We start from the raw sequence: 23935 nt of genomic DNA on the forward strand, positions 1-23935 counted from the left end.
GGTTCTGTCCTTTTCCCGTCTTACACTTTCACTCTGGCTTTGTGGATTATTCTACACTCCATATTTCTTCGTTCGTCCCCCATCCATTTTGCTTGGCATTCAGAGGCGAGTAGCTGTGTTCCCATGTAAATGTTAATATTAACTCTGTCCAATCATTCAGTTAAGCGTATATATAGGGTGTCGTGATGGTTCCTCGTTTGTCTTGGAATGATCACATTCAAATTGCAAAATTCTGTCAGTGGAAATACTGATACTAGTTTAGATGTCGACCTTTTCTCATTCTGGTCTTCCCATCAACTGTCTCAGTTCATTCGTCCGTTTGTGGTATATCATCGGCAATGAACACATGTTAAAATCTCCAAATTATTCATTTGGCTTACACCTCCACAAATATGCAGTAAATGTACCTCGTTGAACTTCACACGTGGAAGATGTCCTTTGCATCTCATACCGTTGGACTGAGGAACTAACCTAATAAGGATGTCGTGCAATTGGAACTTCAAAATTTTAAGTCAAGATACTGTATATCACTATTGTAATGCCATTTTCTTTCATTTTGAGACATTTTTATCTATTTATTAATTTTGTTTTTGTTTTAAATAAGTGAGATCTCTTAATTCTTTCTGTGTTTTCCTTTACTACCTCCTCTTCATGAACACCTTTGGGTCCTTGATTTTCAAGTTAGTATCTCATGTGCGTTTGTTCCATTTGAATAGGGTTCACCTCTGAATTATAATGATAGTGATAATAATAGCTGTCATCCAATTAGATGTGGGTCTTCCAGTTTCTCTGAGGCCCTCTCCTATATGGAAACTTTTTTTTTTTTTTTTTTCCATTTCTCTATTGAGATAAAGGGAAGGAATTTGTCTGATAACACCAGCTCCCTTTCCTTACTGATTATAGGTTTTTTGTACGTTTTCCTCCACTGTATAACTTTGATTTAATTTATGATATTGGTTCCTAAGTTAAGTTACCTTTGCTTGCTAATATAATTACATTTTCCTTTGCTTTATAAAATTGGTTAACTCATACTAGTTGGTGAGTTGGGTTACCCTCACTTGCAATTGTATAACTTTGATGAATTCATGCTGGTTTGGAAGTTGTGTTACATTTACTTGTAAATTATGTTATTTCACATTTTCTTTAACTGTGTAACTTTAGTTAACGCATACCGGTTTGTAAGTTGGGTTACCTTTACGTGCAGTTTGGTAAGTTTGGTTAATTCATCTGGTTTGGGCGTTGGGTTTCCTTGCAAGTTATATTTTTTTACATATTACTCAATAACTTGCAAATTATTTTTTTTCTTTTTGTACATTTTCCTTTACTGTATAACTTTGTTTACTCATACTGGTTTGTAAGTTCGGATACCCTACAAATTATAATTTTTTTTATAGCTTACTCCAGAACTTTGGTTAACTCATAGTGGTTTGGAAGTTGGTTAGCATTACTGCAAATCTATTTCTTGTTGGATAGCTCTCGTCAAGCTTTATTCATGCATTAAGTTGACTAGCAAATTGTAAATTGCTTACATGTTACTCTACGTATATATAACCGGTGTTTCCTCCCAATTTAGATGTTACTTACTCTTAGATCTATAGTAGACCCTGGCTTACATTTTTTTTCTTATGTAAGCTTTAGTCAACTCTAACTCGGACGGAAATTGAGTTTCTTTTAAAACAAAAAGTCAAATTGGCCCTTTATTAACTTCATTGAGCTTAGAACGGCTCTGGTACCGCGGATCCCAATTGGTGGCCGGAAATAAACTAACAGGGGAAAAAAGTAACGATTTTAGCTAGCTAGAAAACAAAAGTCATTAATTTAAGGCTGCAAGGTATACCTAATAAAGTCTTGGGTAAAAATTCACAATATTTCTTGGGATTATTATCTTCATAATATTTACACTTTTTTATGGTCACGCCCAGCGAGCTTGTACTAAAGACCTGCAAAGATGGATACATACCGGGTTAAAAAAAAATCTTTGCAGGTTTGTACTAAACACGCTGCAAAGGTGATACATGCCAGCTAGGTTTTAAAATAATACCCAACGGGCTTGTACTAAACACATCGCAAAGGTGGATACATATACCAAGTAAAAAAGATTCCCTAATGGGTTTGTAATAAACACACAGGTGGATACATTCCGGATTAAAACCCATAATTGGGGGGTCTCTATCCAGGAAAGATGTTTGTGACTTTTTTTTTTTTACCTGGATTTCATTCTGGAACAGATTAAGAAGCTTGTAATTAGTTCATTAGTCATGCACGGACTATATATTTACACAAACCTGTAAACTAGAGGAGCATCAGGTAGGAACTGTGCAAAAGAAGATTGAGGCCACTGCCTGCCGTCCTGAACCCAGAATATCTGCCATTGCTAATTCTATTTACTAATTGTCCTATTATTAAAGTTTTTTATTTTTCATAAGTTAGTATTTGATTTTTAACAATTTTTTAAAGCAATAGTCCACAAATATTTGAAGTTAGATAATGTTTTAAAAATCTGGGTTTTTTGACATAGTTGTTTTCTTTGCCTTTAAATTGTAGATATATTTTTAACCCACATTTAGAGTTTCCTTACATCCATTGGGTTAATATAAGTAATGGGTTTGTGAAATTCTTAAATGTCCTATCTGATGATAAGGCATAATAAAAGCAGGATAAGTTGAAATTTACCGAACTGATGACAACTCTAAAGACTAACCAGGCCATCAATAATATGAATAGGCTTTTGTATGTCTATAAGTAGAAGACCGTGCAGTGCATGCCACAGTGCAACAGGGCTCTATGTTGTAACTATTCTCCTGAGTTCCTGTCTCTCTTGCAACTCTTGATAAGCAATCATGAATCAAAAGTCGCAAAAAAATTCTTTTACATATTAGTATAAAGGGCCTGGGAATATGTTCCTATGTTCTTACAAACATTCATATAACCGCAGCTTTGAAAAGGCAATGATGATAACATTTACGTGATTTGTGCTATGTTTTCACTTTAAACCTTGTCAGTCATATTATAGCTGGGGATCAATTAGTGCTTCTCAATTCCTACTGTCTTCTGTATCTATTTCTGTTCTGTTCACCGTCACTGCTTTATTACCAAGTATTTTTTAGGTTTCATTTTTATCCATATTGTTGTACATTCAGTTTGAGGTTCATCTAAGTTCAATTTTATCCAACCACTTAAATCATTATATTTCTATTTTGGTCATATCTTCATTGTTGTCTACAAGCTGAAGTGTATCATCTGGAGAAAAACATCCTGGTTTTCCTCCAAATTCTTTATAATTCATAATGTTATAGTTAAGTAATTGTTGGCCCTAGGATACTGTCATATGTCACTCCCTTCTGAGCGGATTTTTTGATGCTCATAAATAATTATTTCGTTTAAAACAATACTTTCAAATTAATGATTCAACAATCGTTGTGTGGAGACAGTTGTTTGTTTGCCTTTGAGAAATAGCTAGACATTTTTAACCCAGAGTTATTGTTTCGGTCGAACTGTACATTAGTGGATTGTGAACAATGAAGTCTTCGGTGCCTTACTTAAATATAGGGCACTATAAACCTGAGTGTAGGTGAAACTTATTTCGGATGCCATAGTCTGGGGAGCCATCGCAACATTTTACTATGAATGTCACAGGGAAAACAGTCACAATTTTGGGTAGGGAAAATAAATGTCACATTAATTCATGGTGGCCTGTAATAAAGTCACAGGAAAGAAAATCACAATATTTCTTGGTTATCTTTTATAGTATTTAGTTTTTTTTTTTACGGTAATACCCAACGGAATTGTTATTAATAAACGAACACGCTGCACAGGTGGTTCCATGGGTGGATACATGCCGGTAGGGTTAAATCTTTTGAGGGTCACTATCTATGTTCTAGGAAAGGCCAGTGACATTTTATACAAATTCCTGTCCAACTATTTATTTATAAAGATTTACACTGTCTATACAAAGGATCACGTGTATTTATTTATGGTATCGTCTTATTTCCGCATGCCTCATCGAAAGATAAGACATCACAGAATTTCAAACCCATTAATTATATATAGCCAACTGTAAGATGCAAACGACAATGTCCCTACAGAAGCATATCCACGAGTGGAGAAGAAATAAACAGCTATGTAAATGGAGTATCAAATCGAAAAATATAGTAAATGAGTAATTTTTTCATAGATTATGTATTTGAAGTAACCTACAAAATAAATTACAATTTGTTATACACTGAGGACTTTTTCTCAAATATTGTCGTGAGCGTTGCTTTCTTAATATATGCCCCATCGCGGAAGTGAGTCGGTCCATATGGCGCTAGGTTAGTCCTCATTTTATCAGTCACTTCCCTCAATTTTATGCATTCTCCTCTTCACTTTTTTCGTCTCTTCCTAATGTGCGTTTCCTTTTTCTTTTTTGCCATGTTCCTTTAAATCGTAAACTCGTTTATTGCTCTTTCTTGATCTTTTTATCTCCGTTTTCTTCCTCCTCCTTTGTTTCATCATATAATATATAATATATATAGATATATATATATATAGATATATATATATATATATATATATATAAAGTTCGTTATTTAAAAAAAGGTATCTACAGCTTATTTGTTGTTACTCAGAATTTTCTAAAATTTTTATCTTCACTCTTGAGATATATATACATATATATATATATATATATATATTATATATATATATATATATTAGAATATATATATATGTATTATATATCAAGAGTGAAGATAAGAATTTTAGAAAAGGTCTGAGTAACAACAAATAAGTTGTAGGTACATCTTTTTTATATAATGAACATTTATTATTCCCCGAGTATAAGAGAAAGAATGGAATAAAGGTAGGGAAAGGAAAAGATAAAGGAAAGGCAAAGATAGGGGTAGGAGAACAAGAAAATCGGTTTACCATATTGTTGAGAGAATAGGAAGTCGAGCCATGAGGAAGAGCCGTTCCAGAGGCAGCTAATTTACCTGGAATTTGCGTGACTACATTTACGTCAAGACTGCCTTACTTTCCCTATTTATAAAGTAAGTATCTTGATTGGTACCTTAAACTTACATAATGTGACTTATTTATTTGGAATTTAGGTCGTTTTAGGGTGAAATAAGCAATCCTATTTTGGCTGATGAATAGGCTGGTACCTAGTTACCTATTTTATAGCTACCTACTACTACTACTAGGTACTAGGTACCTATATTTGGCCTAGTATTTCGTTCAAGGCTAGCTATTTTGTATAGTTTAAGGATTTTCTTTATTGCAGTAGTGATTGTATGCATTTTCTGTATCCAAATTGTGACCCCCGTGTCTGCAGGTCTTGAATATTTTTGCCAATAAGGGTGCGATCCATTGACCTGACCTGACCTCTTTAGGTAGGAAGAGCCAGTTCAGACAAGGGGGTTACGTGGTCTTGCCCAGTAGTCCAGGCCCGTCCCCAGAGTTTTTTATGTGGGGGTGGCCGTTTTCCCAAATTTTGACCTTTCCTCCTACACTACCTAGGTCATTGCATTACCTAGGTATACCTAGTAGTATACCTAGGTAGGTGTAGTACAAGATGAAATGTACCTACCTAGGTACTTGAAAATATGGACTTCAGAAATTTGTGGGGGTCAGGTATTCATTTGACCCACCCTCAGTATGGGCCTGCTGTAGTCTACCTCGTTGCTACCTCTAGAAAGCACTGCAGCGAGAACGTGACCTAACCTGATTCAACCATTACCTAACCTAATCCCAGCTGTTGTTCCCTCACCTGGCCCAGGGACCAGGGCATGATTTCCCCCTGGACTCTCTCCCGGTAGAATGAAGCAAGAGCTCGCGTTGGGTATTAGGGTACAATACCGAATGGCCAGCCTCCACCGTAGCGCGACCACCTTCCCGAAAAAGTACTTTAACACGACCCGTAACCTAGGATAGACAATAGTCAAGAGCCAGCATTTGTCGAAGCAACAGATTGAGACCTCTACTTTCCTCTCAAAGTAAGATTTTTCTCCCAAGTCGCAAATTAAGGCCATTAGGGTAAACAACTGACTGGACTAGCCGAGCCACTGACTACCGCGTTTGAGGCCACCCTCCAAAAAAGTACTTTAACACGTCCTGACACTGGAGACGGTCATCAATCATGAGTTGTTGGGCGTGAGAGGAGGAGCTCTCGAGACCTCTACTCTCCTTACGAAGTATAAGTATTTTCTCCAAAGTTAAAAATTAAGGCCATATTTTAAGATTAAACAGAGGGTAATGAAAAGTTTGGCCATACGCAGTGCACGCTACCTCCATGACGCTTTTGAAATTTTTACTTACAACTCGGAATATTCAAAAGATTGACGCCATCTCGATGTTTGCGGAGTCGCTTGTGTCAATAAGCTTCCCATTCAATCGTAAACAATGACTTCCAACCACTACTTTTTTAAGGAAACTACGATTTTTGGTAGAAGAAGAAGAAGCGTGCACTAGATAATTATTTAAATAAATAGTTAAATGGCAGTATAAAGTCATGAATTGCATAAATATTTTTACATATTCATGATTATTAATTTGAAAATACTTGTTGTTGAAAAAGTAACTAGATTCCTGACTCAAGTATCAACAGTTTTGCTTGTGAACGGTACCTACGGCGTTGTTCGCGCTCTTCAATTGTTTATCAGTGTTGCCAATTGGTATGTGATTACCCTCCAAACTGGGTATAAAACTTGCACAAAACCGGGGAATAAATGAAATTAGCGTATCTATTTGTAGTATATATACATATTAGAGCAATTTTATCATTATTGTATTCCTATAACAACTAGAATTCATGGAAACAGTTTGTAAATGCATCGGCATATGTGTGAAGCTCCACTAGATTGGCAACGATGAGCCATTTTGCTGTCGTCTGCTCGTATGTACTTCAGAAGTATCTGTAATTTTTCGGGGTTAATTTGGTTACAAAAAAGGGATAATAGACATGAATTGAATAAACATTTTGAAGTAACAAAGTAAAGTTAAACTGAATAATGAGTAAAGTAAACAGTTAAGTGAATAAAGCTTTGCACCTCATAAACCGAGTATACTCATGTGCTGCCTGTAACTGTGTTTGTGGAGTGAGCGTTTAGGAACCAGGAACTGCAATGTAGTTCAAGTGCAATTTGGAGTGAATTAAGACTAAAACATGTATAATTACAATCAAATAAGCACTGTGGAGTTTCAGTTGCGATGGTAGTAAGGATAAAACCGCCAATTACAAGGTAAAAATTAATTTTGTTCAAACCATGAACCCGGGAATAAGAAGTTTCATACTTTCACTAATATAGGCAACAAAATGTTGTGTTATTTTGCTGATTACAACTGCAATCTTGAGTAAGATCAATAAACGTTACATATATACACTAACATTGTTCAAATGAGTGCTGGGAAGGCTGGGAAAGATGGTGGATTATTTCCAATTTCTGGGAAGGTGGTCGCTCTATGGTAGTGGTGGCAGCCAGGTGGCCATTCAGTATTTTACCCTACTTTGGAAAGTGATTTTTCCTACAGTATATTTTAGTTGCTTATTGAGAATTTACCATTCGTTTTTGTCGGTTGACTGTAATTATGTATGCTGGCTATCCTGGGATGCTATCGCACATGCACAGGGTTATAGGGAGCTTTTGGTTGATGTGGCAGATCACCCCCCCCCCCCCTTTTGCTAAGTAGTACAGCCTGCTAGGTTAGGTTAGATTTGGTACGTTAGGCTGCCTAAAGAGATTAGATCGTTGGCTGACGTTGCTTCATTCAAGAGGAAATTGAAGACTTGTTCAACGTCTGCTCTACTAAGGATGATAATACTAGTGAAAATTGTAAACTCTAGTGTAGTGTAGCGTTCTGGGGAGCCATGCAGACCGTCTATATGGGGTGGAGTAGGACCTCTGAATGTCTTTCAACATTAACAATAACAGTAGTTCCTTTTACAATAGGTTTCCTTAGCCAATCCCTTCTTAAACATATGACCTGCGCAAGCGTGGAATAATTCCAGAACAACAACCTTAGCCAATCCCTTCTAAAAGATATGACTCCCTAATGACCTGCCCAACTGTGGAACCATTCCAGAACTACAACATGGCAGTCTAGTTCTCCCAACATTTCCCCCCATGCAAAACCCTACTTTTCCAAAGGGTCCCCCAACCATGTTGGGTAGATATGAGGTTGATAATAATTGACAGACAATAAACAACACCAAATTGTTCATCAGCAGCACTAAAAGTACAGGAAGTTCCACGTTAACGGTGGCCTCGTTTATTGGCGATTTGGTTTGATGGTGCTTGTCTAGTGCTGAAGTGTACCGATTTCCAGTTATCAACGCCAATAATAATTAGAGTATTGGTGCCAATACATACCTAACATAGGGGCCATTAGCCAGTTATCAGCACCAAAAATCCGGTTATCAGTGATTTCTGCTTATCATCAAGTCGTCGGAACGGAACCTCGTCGATAACCGTCGACTGCTTGTATAGGAAAAAATCAATTTCCAAGGTAATAGTCTGTGCAGAGCTGTTGCTTAGAAATACCTCTCTCTCCAATGGTAAAATTGGAGACTACTACAGCCTACAGGTTTTAATAACTACAGTGGGCCCCTGTATTCGCGTTCTCTGGATTTGCGGACTCACACATTCGCGGATTTCTCTCGGGAACGTTTCTCCGCATTGTTCGCGGAAAATTCGTGCATTCGCGGTATTTTTCTATACGAAATATCCACAAATACCTGGTTTTTTTTATCAATTTCATCATAAAATGCACTTTTTGTGATAAAACTATTAAAAAAACCAAGTATGAAAATTTTAGTGGTTTTTCTTGAGTTTTAACTAACAAAATAGCCTGTTTTTAGCGTTTTTATAGGGGTTCTAACTATTCACGGGGGATCTGGTATGCATCCCCCGCGAATACGGGGGAACCACTGTAAATTGGCTTTAGTGCAATATGGGTGCCTTATTTAGTCAGTGGCCCCTGTAGACTTCTTCATTTGAATAGGGCTTTACCTCCTGAATAATAATAGTAATATAAGTATTTTTCAAGAAATATTTGTTTGTTGATTAACACAGCAGACTCATAACCTGTGCTTCTGGGAACTGGCCTTGTGGTAACAAACAAAGCCCCATTAGCATAGCCTACATTTGAACATTTTCAAGGTATGCCTCAGCAAATGGTAACCCTAGATAATGTCTAGCCTAAACTAAATTGTACTTTACACAACATTCAAAGAAATTTATCAAGGAAATTTATCATAAAATGCAATGCATATCAATAAGGTAACGTACGAAAAGAATATCTGAATAATGTATCTACGTAATTGTAGGGAAATTTCAATTTTCTTTTAAAATGTTATTTTCATCATTCCAAGCCAGTTCTTGGTTATTCGAAAACCGTTTTAGTGTTTGTAAAGTATAGACTGTAGTACTTAGATGTTAGCATATGGTAACCTTTGAATTTATAGCTCACATTCAAGAAAGTTGGGTATTAAAAGGGGAATGGCTATTAACCTTTTACCCTCTAGGAGAGAAATTCATAAATGTAGCGGCATCCAGTGAGGATGAATGTTTACGAGTGTTGAAAGACTGTCTTCTCATCATGTATAACACATGTCCCTGGTCAGTATGAAGCACACAGTTATTCAAAATCCATACTGACTGTTCCAGTGGTTTGTTTTTCCTCAACTTTAACTGCCATATTCATCTTTTGTATGTCGTACTTTGACCCTTTCATATGTTTTCCATTTTTTCCTCATCCGTCTCACTTTTCAAAGTTTTCTTTTTCCTTGTTTCCATTCATCCCAGTCTTCCTCTTTTGTCTTCCCTCCTGCCTTGAAGCCTCCCATCTTTTCACCTTGTGAACATCTATTCCCATTAACTTCCCTGTGTACATCTTGATGTCACTCACTCCAACGGGAGGAGAATAGTACATGATACAGCTTGGTGCTTGTGGGCACCAGGAGAGTTGGAAGGCCCAGATTTACTTGGATGAGATCTACGAGACAGGAGGCTGGGGATCACTAGAGATTTCAGAAAGATAAAGCATAGCAAAGATATGATTTGCAGAGTTTTAGAAGCCCTTTGCATTGCACAACATCAAGAGTGGATGATGGTGATGACATTTTGGTTGCACCAACATTGCTCTCCCTCTCTACATAGTGCAATTCTAAAACTTAAAGTTCCAACCTGCTACTTGGTCCTTATTCAAGGTCTACATGTGTATAGTACATGCTTTATTTGACTGCTCTAGCATACTTTTGTATGATATAATTGATATACATGTAAAGAGAGCAAAGTAAATGGAATATTCTTTATTTCTTTCTGTTTCACCTAGTTACATATTTCATTCTGCGCACTATATATGTGCATGTATCTCGTTCCTGATGTTGCATCACAGTTCTACTGGGTTTGTTATGCCCTCTGCCTTTTCCCCACATTGGTACAGTTCGTCACATTTTTTCATCCTGAATAATGAGGGATCCCAATCTGAGTGGGATGTATAAAATTTTTCCCCTCCTTGGTTGTTTAAATCTTTACGTATATAGCCAGCATTGGTTACAGTCAAGAGAACAACTTAGCACTGTCTCCATAGAACTTGTTAACCCTTCAAGATTCAAAATACTACTATATTTGCTGCTGTATTAGACACTTTTTTGTTTTCAAATGTTTCAAAAACTGCCCTACATCGAATATGGCTGTATTATGGATGGAAGACCGAACGCCTATGGCAAGCATACTATGTAGGCACAAAAATTGTTGCTAATAACAAAATATTGATAAACTAGCCAAATAATAACAGTTAATCTTGTTATACTAATAATAAAGTATTATTATCACAAACTTAGGAGAAATTACTTAAGATACGAAGGCAGTTAACCTTATATATGTATAGGGAAGCTCACATCATCTCAATGTACCTCCTTCCCAAGGATACATAACCCACATCTGATATGTTGTATAGTATATATAAGGAATGTTTTACCTTTGGGGAACATTTATTTATTCTTTAAATAAAAAAAACATCCATCCTCCCATCAGCCATTTGCAATGAGTGGATGTAAACAAAATCACAGGTAAGAGTTTAGGTAGTTTCCCTTAAAGTAACATTGTTCATACAGATTCCAAACCATGGCAGAAAAACAAAAATGGAACTGTTATAACATCAAATTTGAACTAGAATCATACATTTTTCCTTTAAAAATCACTTCAAAATATCTTTCAATAATTGTATGATGAAACATTTTTTTTTATATACAAAATGACCTTTAAGATAGACATGTGTCATGCAAGAGTGCATCTTATATGCCCGCAAGTACGGTAATATCTATTGAGTGTTTGTGTCTAACTTTGAGCCCTGTTAACTTTTTTTTTTTTTTTTTTTTTTTTTTTAGCCTTTTCGTTTTTTCAACATACTGTACTACAATAAAGTAGAGGTATATTATTCCGCATCCCAATTTAAGAATGTGAAATAATGTAGCTAATTTCCTTGAAAAGCTCAATGCAAACTTCTGAATTAGATTTTATGCATATTTTGTTTGCTTTTCCATTATGTTAGCTAATTGTCCATTGCATTACCTTGTTACAGATTTTCCTTGACTCCCCAAACCAGCAGTCGTCAGTTTCTGACATCAAGATTTTGAAGATTGTTGAAGACTCTGCTCTAGACAAGTGATAAACAGTGAATGTAAATGTGAGTTACCGTTGCGTGTTCGGTTATGAAGACTGAATTATTGTGCCATTCCTTCATAACTTCCTAAGTTGAATTGGGCTCAGAAGAATAGATGCCGGTATCAGTACTCAAATGAGGTTGTGTTAGATGCTGTTATTGTATTTCATTTGCAACGTGTATGTTCTTAGGAAATGATTTCAGTGAATTATATTATGTAATATTTTGACATTCCATAATTTTTATATTATACAGAACAGTTATCTACGTCATTCTTGCTTACCATAATGTCCTCAAAGACTACTTAGAGGAAATTCTAGCATGTCCTGAACTTTTCACAGGTAATATTTTGCATTTTAATGGGTTTTCATAATTATAGAAAGAATCTCTTATAGGTAACACTCATGTTAGCTGATGAATGTTGAACAGAGCAGATATGAAGTGGACCCAATTTGTAATGTTATAACTTTCTATCTTGTAACATGTGATATCCTTGGTTGTGAGGTGATTGTCTGACCTTCATCCTGTAGTGAAGTGAAAGCAGTACTTTGTAAAAGTTAGAGTATATGAGGACAAAAAGCTAAAATGGATTTAGAACATTCCTTAGAGTTTCCTGTGAAAAGTGAGATTGAGGATCCATTATCACTATCGCCAGTCACCAATGAAAACACGGATTCGGTTGGCTGTAGCGCAGCCACTGACGATACCTCTTGGTCTTTGGGCCCTTTCGTTCAAGTCAAGACAGAGCCACCAGAGATACACTACAGTTCTGACAGTGAAGTGAAGTATTCCTGTAAAATTGAACCTGGAGTGAGTGAAGAAAATTCTGTCGGTTGGAAAAAGGAAGGTGATAAAGAAAGAAGAATTAAAAGAATTAGTCACACGGGGGAAAAACTTTATAAGTGTGCCGATTGTGGGAAGGCATTTTCGAGGAAGAGTCACCTAACAGCTCATGAGAGGATTCATACGGGAGAGAGGCTGTTTATGTGCAGCGAGTGTGGGAAAACGTTCACCCAGAAAGCAACGCTCACTTATCACATGAGGATTCATGCAGGAGAAAGGCCGTTCACATGCACCGAATGTGGGAAGGCATTTTCCCGGAAGAGTGACCTCACGATCCATCTAAGGATTCATACTGGGGAGAAACCGTTTGAGTGCAGCGAGTGCGGGAAAGCTTTTTCCAAGAAGAGCGACGTCACCATTCACATGAGAATTCATGTTGGGGAGAAGCCATTTGTGTGCAGGGATTGTGGGAAAACGTTTTCCCAGAAGAGTAACCTTAAATCTCATACTAGAATTCACACTGGAGAGAAGCCTTTCTCTTGTACGGAGTGTGAGAAAGCGTTTTCTCAGAAGAGAGATCTCGTGCTCCACATGAGGATTCACACGGGAGAGAGCCCTTTCAAATGTGCCGATTGTGGGAAAGCATTTTTGCAGAAAGCTCTGCTCACAAAGCATATGATGACTCATAGTGAAGGGAAGCCCTTGGAAAGGCAGAAGAGCATGTTTTCAGAAAAATGATCTTGCAAAGTGGGTTATAGCTGCGCCTGCACCAAGACATTCAGCTGAGGACTGCAGAGAAAAGCACAACTCCAGGGAAATTATCCATGGAGTGCTCAGTAGCCCTATACAGTACCAATGCATGATGCACAAAAAACACGATCAAATCAAAATGGCTTAAGCTGCAAGTATCCATGCGCTGCTGCTAATCAGTGTGATAAGCAGCTAGTTTTATTGTTATTATTCAGAAGACGAGCCCTGTTAAAATGGAACAGCCCCAGAGGGACCATCAACCTGAAATTCAAGCTTCCAAAGAATATGGTATTCATTAGCAAGAGGTAACAGAAGGCAAAAGGAAATACAGAAAGAAGAGATCACTTATTAAGAAATAAAACATAATTTAAATTAATAAATAAATGATAAAAATAGTAGCAGTGTATGAGATAAATAGAAAGAGTTTTCTCAGAAATTTATCAACTGATAGTTTGAGATTTCATCCAGAGCAGAGATAGGCTCTGGATGAAGCATTTTACGAGAGAAAATATAAGAAAAATGAGAAAATTCATTTGAAATGTTCTCAAACTTTTTAAAATCAGTGTCACAAGAAGCATTTCAGCTGCAGTGCTGGAAATGAAAGAGATCATGTTATGTACATGGTATAATTATCATAAGCTGCAAGGGATACAAGACAGTGACCATAGTCTATTGCTCAGAGTGGAAAAATTTTCCATTTGACAGAAGTGAGGAAAACTCTATTTCCTACTGACTCTTAAAGTCTCAAAATAAAAAAAGCTAATTTAATAAGTAGACTTATGTCAGACCGAAGCCAGTGCTTTGACGTATCATTTGACTTGTGCTGTATTTTCTGGATCTAAATTTTCAGTAGGCAAAACTGAACCCCATTTGTTACTTCTCTCTCATTCTCTTTGCTCCTGCAGAGCAACATGGGTTATACAGCAGTGCGGTATAGATGAAAGAAGTACTACATTTCTTCCAAAGAAATATACTATGTTTCTGCAAGTCCTGAGACTTATCTTAGAGTGATATAGTGTTTCTGAAATGTCATTTCCATCAAGAAAAACAGTAACAGTAAAGCCCTTTCTTGGATCACATGAATATTGAGATTCCTTTGTTAGAAGATGTTGCCAGTGAAAGTTACTTCAAAGTCAGGTTCTACCAAGGTTCTCTATGGTCTCACGAGGTTCCCCGTCATTGATAATTCTCATTTAAAATTATCCTGTTGCCAGTCGGCATTCAGATATGCCATACGTACGAGTGAAGTATATTTTTTAGCTGTTCATTCATATCATATACTGGTTATTGATTCATCTTCCTTTTTACCCAGACTCCATCATAAAAACCTAGGTTGGTGAGTTCTGTATCTGTGCAGCAGCTGAGAATTATTCACTCCCCTCCCCTTTACAAGTTTCAATTATGACTGAAGAGGTGAAATACAAATACAGTACTTGCAATTAGATCTTTAAACGGAGACATCCATATCGTTAATTTTACAAGATTCCCAGTGTCTTCCTGTAATTCTTCTAGTCCCTTGTTTATGTTTCTAAAAGTATGATAGCTTGTACTCTTGCCTCAGAAAAGTTATCAATAGGGTCTGTTTTTTGTACAGAAGTTTATTTTTTCTTAGTAAATTCCATGCTTTGGTGTAAATAAGCAGACCACACCAAAGCATGTGGTGCAAAACTACCAACCTAGATTATATGACAGTGTATCCTCATGTTACCCACTTGATAACAGTTTTCTTACTTCTTGATGGTGTCATACCAGATGGAAACTTTTTCTTCCATTTCAGTTATTTTTCCCCTCTTAGAAAAGACATCTGGCACTTGCAAAGTAAGAGTGTGCCGTATGAAGAATACTTAACATTTTAAAGGCAATCTTATACCTTGTGGTAACAAATTGTTGGCCAGCATTGAGGTCCATCCTGCCTCAAATCCGAGTGTGAATTTTTATTGAGCCTGTCCTTATGAGTATCAGATCAGCAGGTTGTAGCAAGATTATCATTTATGTATGGAGAATAGGCCTGTGGGCCATGAATTTATTTATTTTTTTATTTGCCAAAGTAACAGATAAAAAAAGTTAGTCAGTATGTACTATTTCTCTCATATATTTTCATGTAGGCTCAGGTTTCAGTGATGCTAAGTCTTGTACATTTTTTGGTTTAGTATTTCAGTTAAATTTGTGGAACATTTATGCATTTTACCATGGTATTTTTCACTTTAAGCAGGTGTTGGTAAATGGACAAGGTTATAGGGAGAATTTACAATAAATTATTTTATACCTATGTTTGTGTTTCATTTGCAGTATCATTCCTGTAAACTTTTTCCATTTTGTATGCCTTCTTAAGTTTGAGACAGTGACATTGGCCAACCCAAAATAAATATTGACAAGAAAAATCGTGAGCAATCTGAGTCTTGACTCCACGGCCAAATAAGGGTCGGCATAAAGGGAGTCATGTTGTTTAGCAACATGATCCTCTGCAATACAACATGTTTGTTACAACCTAAATATACCAGCTACTGCCTGGTGGATTGGGAGGGTATTATTTACTTATTGTGTTCCATAATGAATAAACAATGCACTGACATCTTATCTTCAGCTTTGAACTCGGAGCTTCAAGACTTGGTATATTGATCTGAGCAGTGTTGTGTACCAGAAGTTTTTATAGTATCCATGTTGTCAACACAGTGGTTGAATTATAATAAAACGTTATCTGTGTATAGAGGTTTTGAAATGTAAGAAAATAACTTAAAAACTTTACTATTTAAAATTTTAATTGTTTTGTAAATACTAATATAATGTTGTTCTTGTTTATATCAACTGTCCAAACCTCAGTATAGTTCAAATTAAGTTAATGTCTCTTCAGTAACAATTGTTTCCACGAGAAATATCAAGTTTGTCAATGAGATTGTGTGGGAATTATTACAAGAATTTAAAGGAGATGCAAACAATTAAGGTCAAAAAGCAAACTGATTCTCTGTTGTTGGTTATCTTTTAAGTAGCCATTGGTCGTGAGGACAGCCCCCAGAAAACTCAGCAAAGGTAAGCTCAGAATTTGCAGTTGATCATCATACATTATCCCTTTCATAAGACATATCGGCAAATGACACTGAAAGTCTGTCTCAAGGATGTTAGAGGATGGAGTGAGTTCTCCACCTTTTTAGTATGAGAGATTGCCTGTCTTCCTGCTATCAATGTTCCCAGGAAATGAGTTTTCCCTTGATTGTTGCAGACATCCAGGATCCTATCATTAAAATCATATGGGGGTCAGTGTTTGTTTTAAAAGCCATAAGGTTCTCTCATGAGCACAGATTTTTATGAAGATACTTTACCATTGGAAATATTCTTGCATGGGCAAATTGTTACTCTCTTTAGATCAGCCAGAAATTGCATTTTTATAAATGGCATTTTACATTAAGCAGAAGGATTAGTAATCTAACTCTCTGTTTAGCAGTATGTTTGGCATTTAAAGCTATGTGTATACAGTAACTGGGTCACTGTGAAAATTCACTTATGTCAGTCATTCATATAAAAGTATAAGTTTTTAGTTAAGTTTGTGCTGCTAAGACAAGTAGGTCTTGTATTCAAATTTAGAAGAAACCCCTGGGTTTCCATGGAAACCATTCATATTCGTGACTAGTTCTTGTGGTGTCATGCTTCCCTGTTGGACTAACATTTATTCAAGCAGCTTTTGTTTACTATGTCAAGATGGGTACTTGATATATGACTGTTATAATGCACAAATGTTTTCAGGAAGAAACCGATTTCTTAAATAAAAAATTAAAATATTGTCACACTGCTATTGTTGATGGTTAATGTGGTAAAATACAGAAGGGTAAATTTAAATCAGTTGGAGGTTATCTGGCCTCATGAAAGTAATTTACGAGAAGCGAGAGAACTTCGAAGTACCTACTCATAATAGACATGAGAAATAAACTAACATGGAATCTACTTCATTTACATATTTGTCAAGGCTATAGGGGTAAGGTAATTGTAATGTCTTTTCTAGTTAATTACATCATCCTATTACATTATATGTATTTCTTTCCTAGGTTCTAAAAGTACAAGGCAGATCGAGATGAGGAGGCTATATGTCTCAGATCTTTTTAATCTATTTCTTTTGTTCATTCATTTCATTGGCTAGCAAAACTTCATATATATATTTGTGGCGGCTATAGGTCTAAGATCATTGTAATGCGTCATTTCTGATTAATTACATCATGTTATGTGATAGGTATTTATATCTTTATCTTTCATTTCTAGTTCATTACATCGCCTTTATTTATATTGTCATCTCTCATTTCTGGTAAATTACATCACCTTATATTTATTTATATTTTCATCTTTCATTTCTAATAAATCACATCATCTTATGTCATAGTTATGTCTATATTTTTATTTTTAGTATCTAAAAGTATGAATAAGGCAGCTTGCAATGATGAGCCGCTATAAAGAATGCGCTCATTAATTACTACTACAACTGTTAACTGGACGCTGATTGGCTGATCATTATAAGCCAGCTCGGACGCTGATTGGTTGCCCGGTGAGGGTCACTGGCAAGATCTTTCATCAGTAAAGCGAAAATTTGAAGAGCCTTCGGCGTTTTCAAATAATGGCTGCAATTACGAAGAGGATTGAGCTTTTCTACGACGTGATATCCCCATACACCTGGTACGCCTTTGAGGTGAGTGGGTGGGTGGCTTGTTATTGGGTTTCTTTGCCCGAATTGGGAGTTGGAAGACGACCGGTGGTGCTTTGCTGCAAGCACAAGGGCTGATGACGTCATGAGTAGACGATAAACGCAATTAGCATAAAAATGGGCTTGTTTCTACACGAAATACAAACCATCGGTTTTCACATGATTCACCGTCAGCGTATGTAGTTAAACCATCTGTAGGGCGGACGGGGGAGACCTAGGTAGTAGGGTAGTCGTCCCCTCACCCCCTCCCGCAACTCAGCTGATCGATGTCACTTGCCGGACAGCCTCGACCAGACGCGGACATACTTTGCCATCTCTGGCCGATGATAGCAGGCTGCTCTGCGCTTTCACTTCGCATCTTGGCATTTACCCTCCATTTGTATCTGTTGTGATAGTAGTGTGCATATTTGTGTATTTTTTTTTATCTTGTCTTTTGGTCATGGAAAATCACCAAACCCAAAAATCATCTAAGCCTATGAGGGTTTGCCCTGGGGTAGGAAAGTGTTGCAATTGGGTCCTTCCCCCCCTTGATGTGGACCCACATTCTGTTTGTGCAAAATGCCGTGAACACGAGTGCTCCTTTGTTGATCCGTGTGACGAGTGTCGTGATTGGTCCCCGGAGCAGTGGATGTTTTTCGCCAGGAAAAGGAGAGGTAAGAAGGCTTCCTGTTACTTCTCAGAGGGGTATTCTCCTCCGAAGACACCGGTTACTAGTACCCTCTCCCTTCCAATGCAACTGCCTCTTGCTGCTACCTCTTCTGGGGGAGAGGGTACTCCCACTCAATTAACTGTTGCTTCCTCAATAGGAAATTCATGCGGGAGGGTGGGAGCCAATCACGATGTCTTGCCAACTTCCTCTTTTCATTCGGAGGGGGAGGAATCCCACTCAGAGCAAAGGGAGGCAGTCCCTTCTAACCTGCCTTTTACAGGACCAGGAGAGATCCAAAAGATGCTTGAGGATCTTTGGCCCTCCCTAGGCATCCCTGGGGAGCCCTCAGTGCAGGGTTTGATCGCACACCTTAGTGCCTCTAAGTTGCCTCCTGCCACCACTTTGTCAGCAACTGGGACTTTGGCTTTGGTTACAGTGTCAACGGAGACCGCAACTACAGCTGTGGCTCCCACAATCATAGATCGTACTCCTATCCCATCGACATCCAAACTCCCTGCGACGTCTTCCACTAAGAAGGATCCTCTCTTAGGTATTCTGACGGAGAGGTACAAGTGTGATCGTAAGAAGTCGAGGAAGAGGCGCCATTCATCTTCGTCGTCATCTTCATCGCCTGTCTTTGCCTCCTCCCCTTCTTCTAAAGGTCCCATTATCTGGACAGGCCAGAAGAAGGAGAAGGTTGCTTCTCCTGACCGTGAGAAGGCATGTAGGCCCTCCCACGATCTGTCTTCTTCCACGGAAGACTCGATGGAATCTCTTGCTTTCTCTCCCATGTCTTCGGACAATGGGACCGCATCGTGGGTCTCTTCGGATCTCCATGGTGTGGGAGCAACAAGTGCTTGGGTAAGCCATGTCATGCCTTCCACAAGCCAAAGAACTGTACCAGGGTCCCGAGACTGTGATGCAGACTCCCGATTCCACTCACCTGGGAAAACATCAAGGTCTCCCACTCAATCCCCTTTGCCTGTAGAGGCCACAGCCTCAAAGAAGATTGGTGCACGTCATCGAGACAAACCACTTTCTCGCCAGTGTATGCTCGATTGCTCTCACTGGGTCAGTCGCCACTCACATGGGCATGAGTGGGCCCAGACCCCCCGGGATAGCTTCCGTGCACGTACACGTGAGCGTGTTTGCTCTCCCGGGGATAAACCCCATTCACATTCGCATGACAGGATCCGTTCTCCTAGACCTGTGCAGCAGTCATCACTGCAGGTTGACGACCACTCGCAGCCTTCTTCTCCTGCCAGGACTTCTGCCTCCGGCAGGTTTGTGAAGGGTGCTAGACCCTTCTCACCTGTTCCCTCAGCCTCCTGGGGTGAGAGGGGACCAGGGGCTTCAGAGGAGGGTCTCTCTCCTGCAGAGAGAGTAGATTGGGAAGACCAGGACTTGGATGGGCTGGAAGGTCCTCTCCCCAAGGACACAGACACTCCAGAACTACAGAGGGCCCATGTTGAAAGTGAAAGATTGATTCGTCAATACAACAATCTAGGGGAAGAGACCTTGACTTCCCATGAGGTTTATCCTTCTGGTCTAGAAGCTTTTGTTGAAGCCAATAAGGAATCCTCAACCTCATTTGGACTGCCTTGGTCGAAGCTTGTCGATTCAGTCCTGGGCCAAGTTTCCGGACAAGTCGACTCACTCCTGTCCAGCCGTTCGTTTGAGCTACTTCCTCCACCGCTCCCTCATCTGAAGAAATTTTATGAGCCCCTGGAGGGGTCAACTCCGATTGCACAGGTGGTTAACCCAGACCTCGTTCATCTCGGACCCGGTCTGTCATTGGAACAGCTGTGCAATGAAGACGTCTCCCTGTCACATCAAGATTCAGTGACACTGGAGTCGACCGCTATGGCAGCGCTCGAAGCGGTCTCTTGGCTTGACCATTGGTCAGCTACCTTTGCTAAGGTGGTCTCTTCTCCTTTGGTGCACAACGAAGAGGTAGCTAGCCTTAATAAATTGTTCTTGCATGGGGGTAGGACCATCACCTATCTTGCCCACCAGACAGCCAACTTGTGGGCAAACTTGGTTCTCAGGAGAAATGCAGTTCTCCCTCAAGCTACCAAGTTTGTAGATCCTGAGTCTATCCTGACTGTGAGAAATGGACCATTGCTGGGTTCCACTTCTCAATTTAATAGGGGGCAACTGGACCCCATGGTGGATAGATGGAGGGAGGACAATAACGATTGTCATGTACACCACGCAGTGGCAGAGACCTCTGGGTCTTTGTGTGCTACTGCAGCCCAACCTTCGTGTCAGGCTGACACTTCCTCTGCTGGTCCTAAGAAGTCCCAGAGTTCTAAATGCCCTCGCAGGAATACCCAGCCTTCTTCTGCTGCCATCAGGAAGGGTGCACACCAGCGTCCCTTTCGGTCCTCTGCCCAGCCAGGGAGAGGAGATAAGGGTAAGAAGGGGGGAGGGGGATGTTAAGGCCCCCGTACACGCTCACACCAAATGTCTGTTAAACTGTCAAACAAAATGCTTGCAAGCCAGTTTGAGTGTGTATGTTGGTAGTTTAAACTGAATGACTGGCTTGTGGTGTGAAATGATGGAATAATGTGATTGCTGAAAAACTAGCCTTCAGTACAGCTCACCCTAATTTTTCAAGGGTCTAGTGATATGATAAGAGAATTTTCTTTCTGTTATTTCTATTACATAAAATTTATGTATAGAGAAGTAAAGGCAAAGCATAATTTATTTGATTGTAAACTATATATATATATATATACATACATATATATATACATACATACATATATACAGTGTTCCCCCAATATTATTTATAAACTAAAATTTTGCTAATTCACTTTAGTATTTTCTTCAATGAATTTATATTATTGCTGTTTACATTAATATTGATATCTGAAAATTAGTAAATCATTTTTTTTTATACAAAAACATACATCTCTGTAAGAGAGAGAGAGAGAAATGGAAAGATTAGTGTTGTATTTCCATAAAATACTTTCTCATATGATTTTTGTAATTGCAGTTATTATTATTTTTTTTTTTATTGTCTATCACATATCACAGTCCTCCAATTCGACTGGGTAGTATTTATAGTGTGGGGTTTGATACTTATCCATTTTTTCACCTTTCTTTCTCTTCAACTCTGGTGTCCATGGTATTGCGACATCAATGAGTGATACTTTCTTTTTGATTTTGTCAATCAACGTCACGTCTGGTGTATTTGCACGTATCACCCTATCCGTTCTGGTACCATAGTCCCAGAGGATCTTTGCCTGATCATTTTCTTTCACTCCCTCAGGTTGGTGCTCTTACCACTTACTACTGCAAGTAGCTGGTGTTACTTGCACAGGCTCCATTGGAGGGCTTTTGCTACTGAATCATGCCTCTTTTTGTACTGGTTCTGTGCAAGTGCTGGACATTCGCTTGCTATGTGGTTTATGGTTTCATTTTTCGTATTGCTCCTACATATGGGAGAGATGTTATTTCCATCTATCGTTCTTTGAACATATCTGGTTCTTAGGGCCTGATCTTGTACCGCTGTTATCATTCCTTCAGTTTCCTTCTTGAGCTCTCCCCTCAGTAGCCATTGCCATGTGTCATCGCTGGCTAGTTCTTTAGTGTATCTCATGTATTGTCCGTGCATTGGTTTGTTGTCATTCCTCTGTTCTGCTTGTCATTCTCCTGTCTGTATATTTGTGGGTCTTCGTCTACTTTTATTAGTCCTTCTTCCCATGCACTCTTGAGCCACTCATCTTCACGGGTGTTTCATATATTGCCCCAGTGCTTTGTTCTCGATGTTGACGCAGTCCTCTATGCTTGATAGTCCCCTCCCTCCTTCCTTTCATGTTATGTATAGTCTGTCCATATTTGCTCTTGGGTGTAGTGCTTTGTGTACAGTGGGGCATCGCTTAATTGCGGATCAGCAATCACGGAATCAGTCATTCACGGTTTTTTTCTTGGACCGCTTCTCATGCTATATCGCTGGTAGGAATCGCAGCATCGCGGGACAAACGTGTTGTGTATGCGATGTTTATCGGTAGGCTAAGCCTCGGCCGCGGTACGTTAATCGCCAACATACATGAAACAACTCACATTATGATATTAACTGACAGTAAAGGTAATAAATCTATTCTCACCTTATATATTATTGGCATATCGTTATAATAAATAGCCTATTCAAGGTACAGTGGTACCTCGAGATACGAAAGGCTCAACTTACGAAAAACTCGAGATACGAAAGCTGACACGAAAAATTTTACTGCTCTACATACGAAAAGTTTTCAAGATACGAAAGGTTTCTGAAAGTCCGAGATTCGCCCGATAACCATTTTGAAACTCGCGCCGCGCACCGCCATCTTAGTTCTAGTAGACTCGCCACCATCCTCCTGCTCTCCCATTGGTTCCTGATGCTAGCCAAGCGATGAGATCCATCTCTCCTATTGGACAGCATCCCTCCCATCATGCATCTTATACGTATGTACGTGGTGGGATCGCTACCCCGGCCACCTCGTACCAGAATCTTTATCGTACGCATGCGGCATTCGTTCGGTCCAATGATTTCGTTTTGTAACGTAAATTCGTTAGTGATTTCGTTTTGCTACTTTATCGTGTTGTGAGAACCTAATTAGTATATGTACTACATACGTAACTTAATTACGTACAGTACATATAGTCATGGGTCCCAAGAAAGTTGCTGAAGTTCACAGAAAGAAGAGAATGCTTTCTATGGAGACAAAGATGGAGATAATAAAAAAGTATGAAGCTGGCTTGCGGTTGAGTGTGATCGCTAAGGAATACGGCCGAAATCCGTCGACGATAGGCACCATCCTTAAGCAGAAGGAAGCCATCAAACCAGCTACACCTTCCAAGGGCGGGACTATTTTGTCCAACAAGAGGAGCCATGTGCATAATGAAATGGAAAGGCTGCTTCTTGTATGGATCGAGGACAAAGAAATCGATGGCGATACGATAACCGAGAAGGTAATGTGCCAGAAGGCCAGTGATATTTTCGGTGATTTGATTGCCCAAGCCGAAGACGACGGCGGAGAGGGGGACATCAACGCCAACCCCAGAGTTCAAGGCTTCTCATGGGTGGTTCGAAAAATTCCGTAAACGGACTGGCATCCATTCGGTGGTGAAGAAATTGAAATTACGTAAAGTATAAAAAAGTAAAAAGAAATGTAAAATCAAAATAAGACAAAATAAATATTTTTTTTAGTTTTTTGTAAAGTTAATTGTTACAGTTTTGTTAATGTGTTTTATAAAGTTTAGTTTGTTTTTCTGACATTTTTTTATGTGTTTCGTAAAGTTAAGTGTACGTATCTGCCGTTTGTCCTCCTCCTCCTCCTCCTCCTCCTCTGCCGCCACTTTCGGAGATAGCCTCACTCGAAAGGTAAGCTTCCACATTTTACGTTAAAGTAATAATATTTCTTGTACACTAATATACACTT

At 38.7% G+C, this 23935-nt stretch overlaps 2 protein-coding genes across 4 annotated transcripts in view; both read left to right on the forward strand.

Moving 5' to 3' along the window:
• Window positions 1–4905: 4905 nt before the first annotated feature.
• LOC135208051 (gastrula zinc finger protein XlCGF7.1-like) lies at window positions 4906–15436 on the forward strand. Its single transcript, XM_064240183.1, has 2 exons — window positions 4906–5027; window positions 11560–15436. Exon 2 carries the CDS (start codon window positions 12226–12228, stop codon window positions 13159–13161), a length of 936 nt encoding a protein of 311 aa, XP_064096253.1. The 5' UTR covers window positions 4906–5027; window positions 11560–12225; the 3' UTR covers window positions 13162–15436.
• A 2242-nt stretch (window positions 15437–17678) lies between these two features.
• Window positions 17679–23935, forward strand: part of LOC135208052 (glutathione S-transferase kappa 1-like) — a 154672-nt gene continuing 148415 nt past the window's right edge. For 2 of the 3 annotated variants that reach the window (XM_064240185.1, XM_064240184.1), the window contains exon 1: window positions 18166–18219. In XM_064240185.1, the coding sequence (XP_064096255.1) occupies window positions 18181–18219 (39 nt within the window). In that variant the 5' untranslated portion in view covers window positions 18166–18180. Of the gene's footprint in view, window positions 17843–18165; window positions 18220–23935 lie in introns of those variants that run through there. The other variant, XM_064240186.1, reaches the window with a different exon arrangement.

The sequence above is a fragment of the Macrobrachium nipponense genome, chromosome 34 (genome assembly GCF_015104395.2).
Source record: "Macrobrachium nipponense isolate FS-2020 chromosome 34, ASM1510439v2, whole genome shotgun sequence".
NCBI lineage: Eukaryota > Metazoa > Arthropoda > Malacostraca > Decapoda > Palaemonidae > Macrobrachium > Macrobrachium nipponense.

Bases quoted from the DNA above. Each gene is read 5' to 3' on its own strand.
- LOC135208051 (XM_064240183.1), top strand. From the start codon at position 12,226: ATGGATTTAGAACATTCCTTAGAGTTTCCTGTGAAAAGTGAGATTGAG.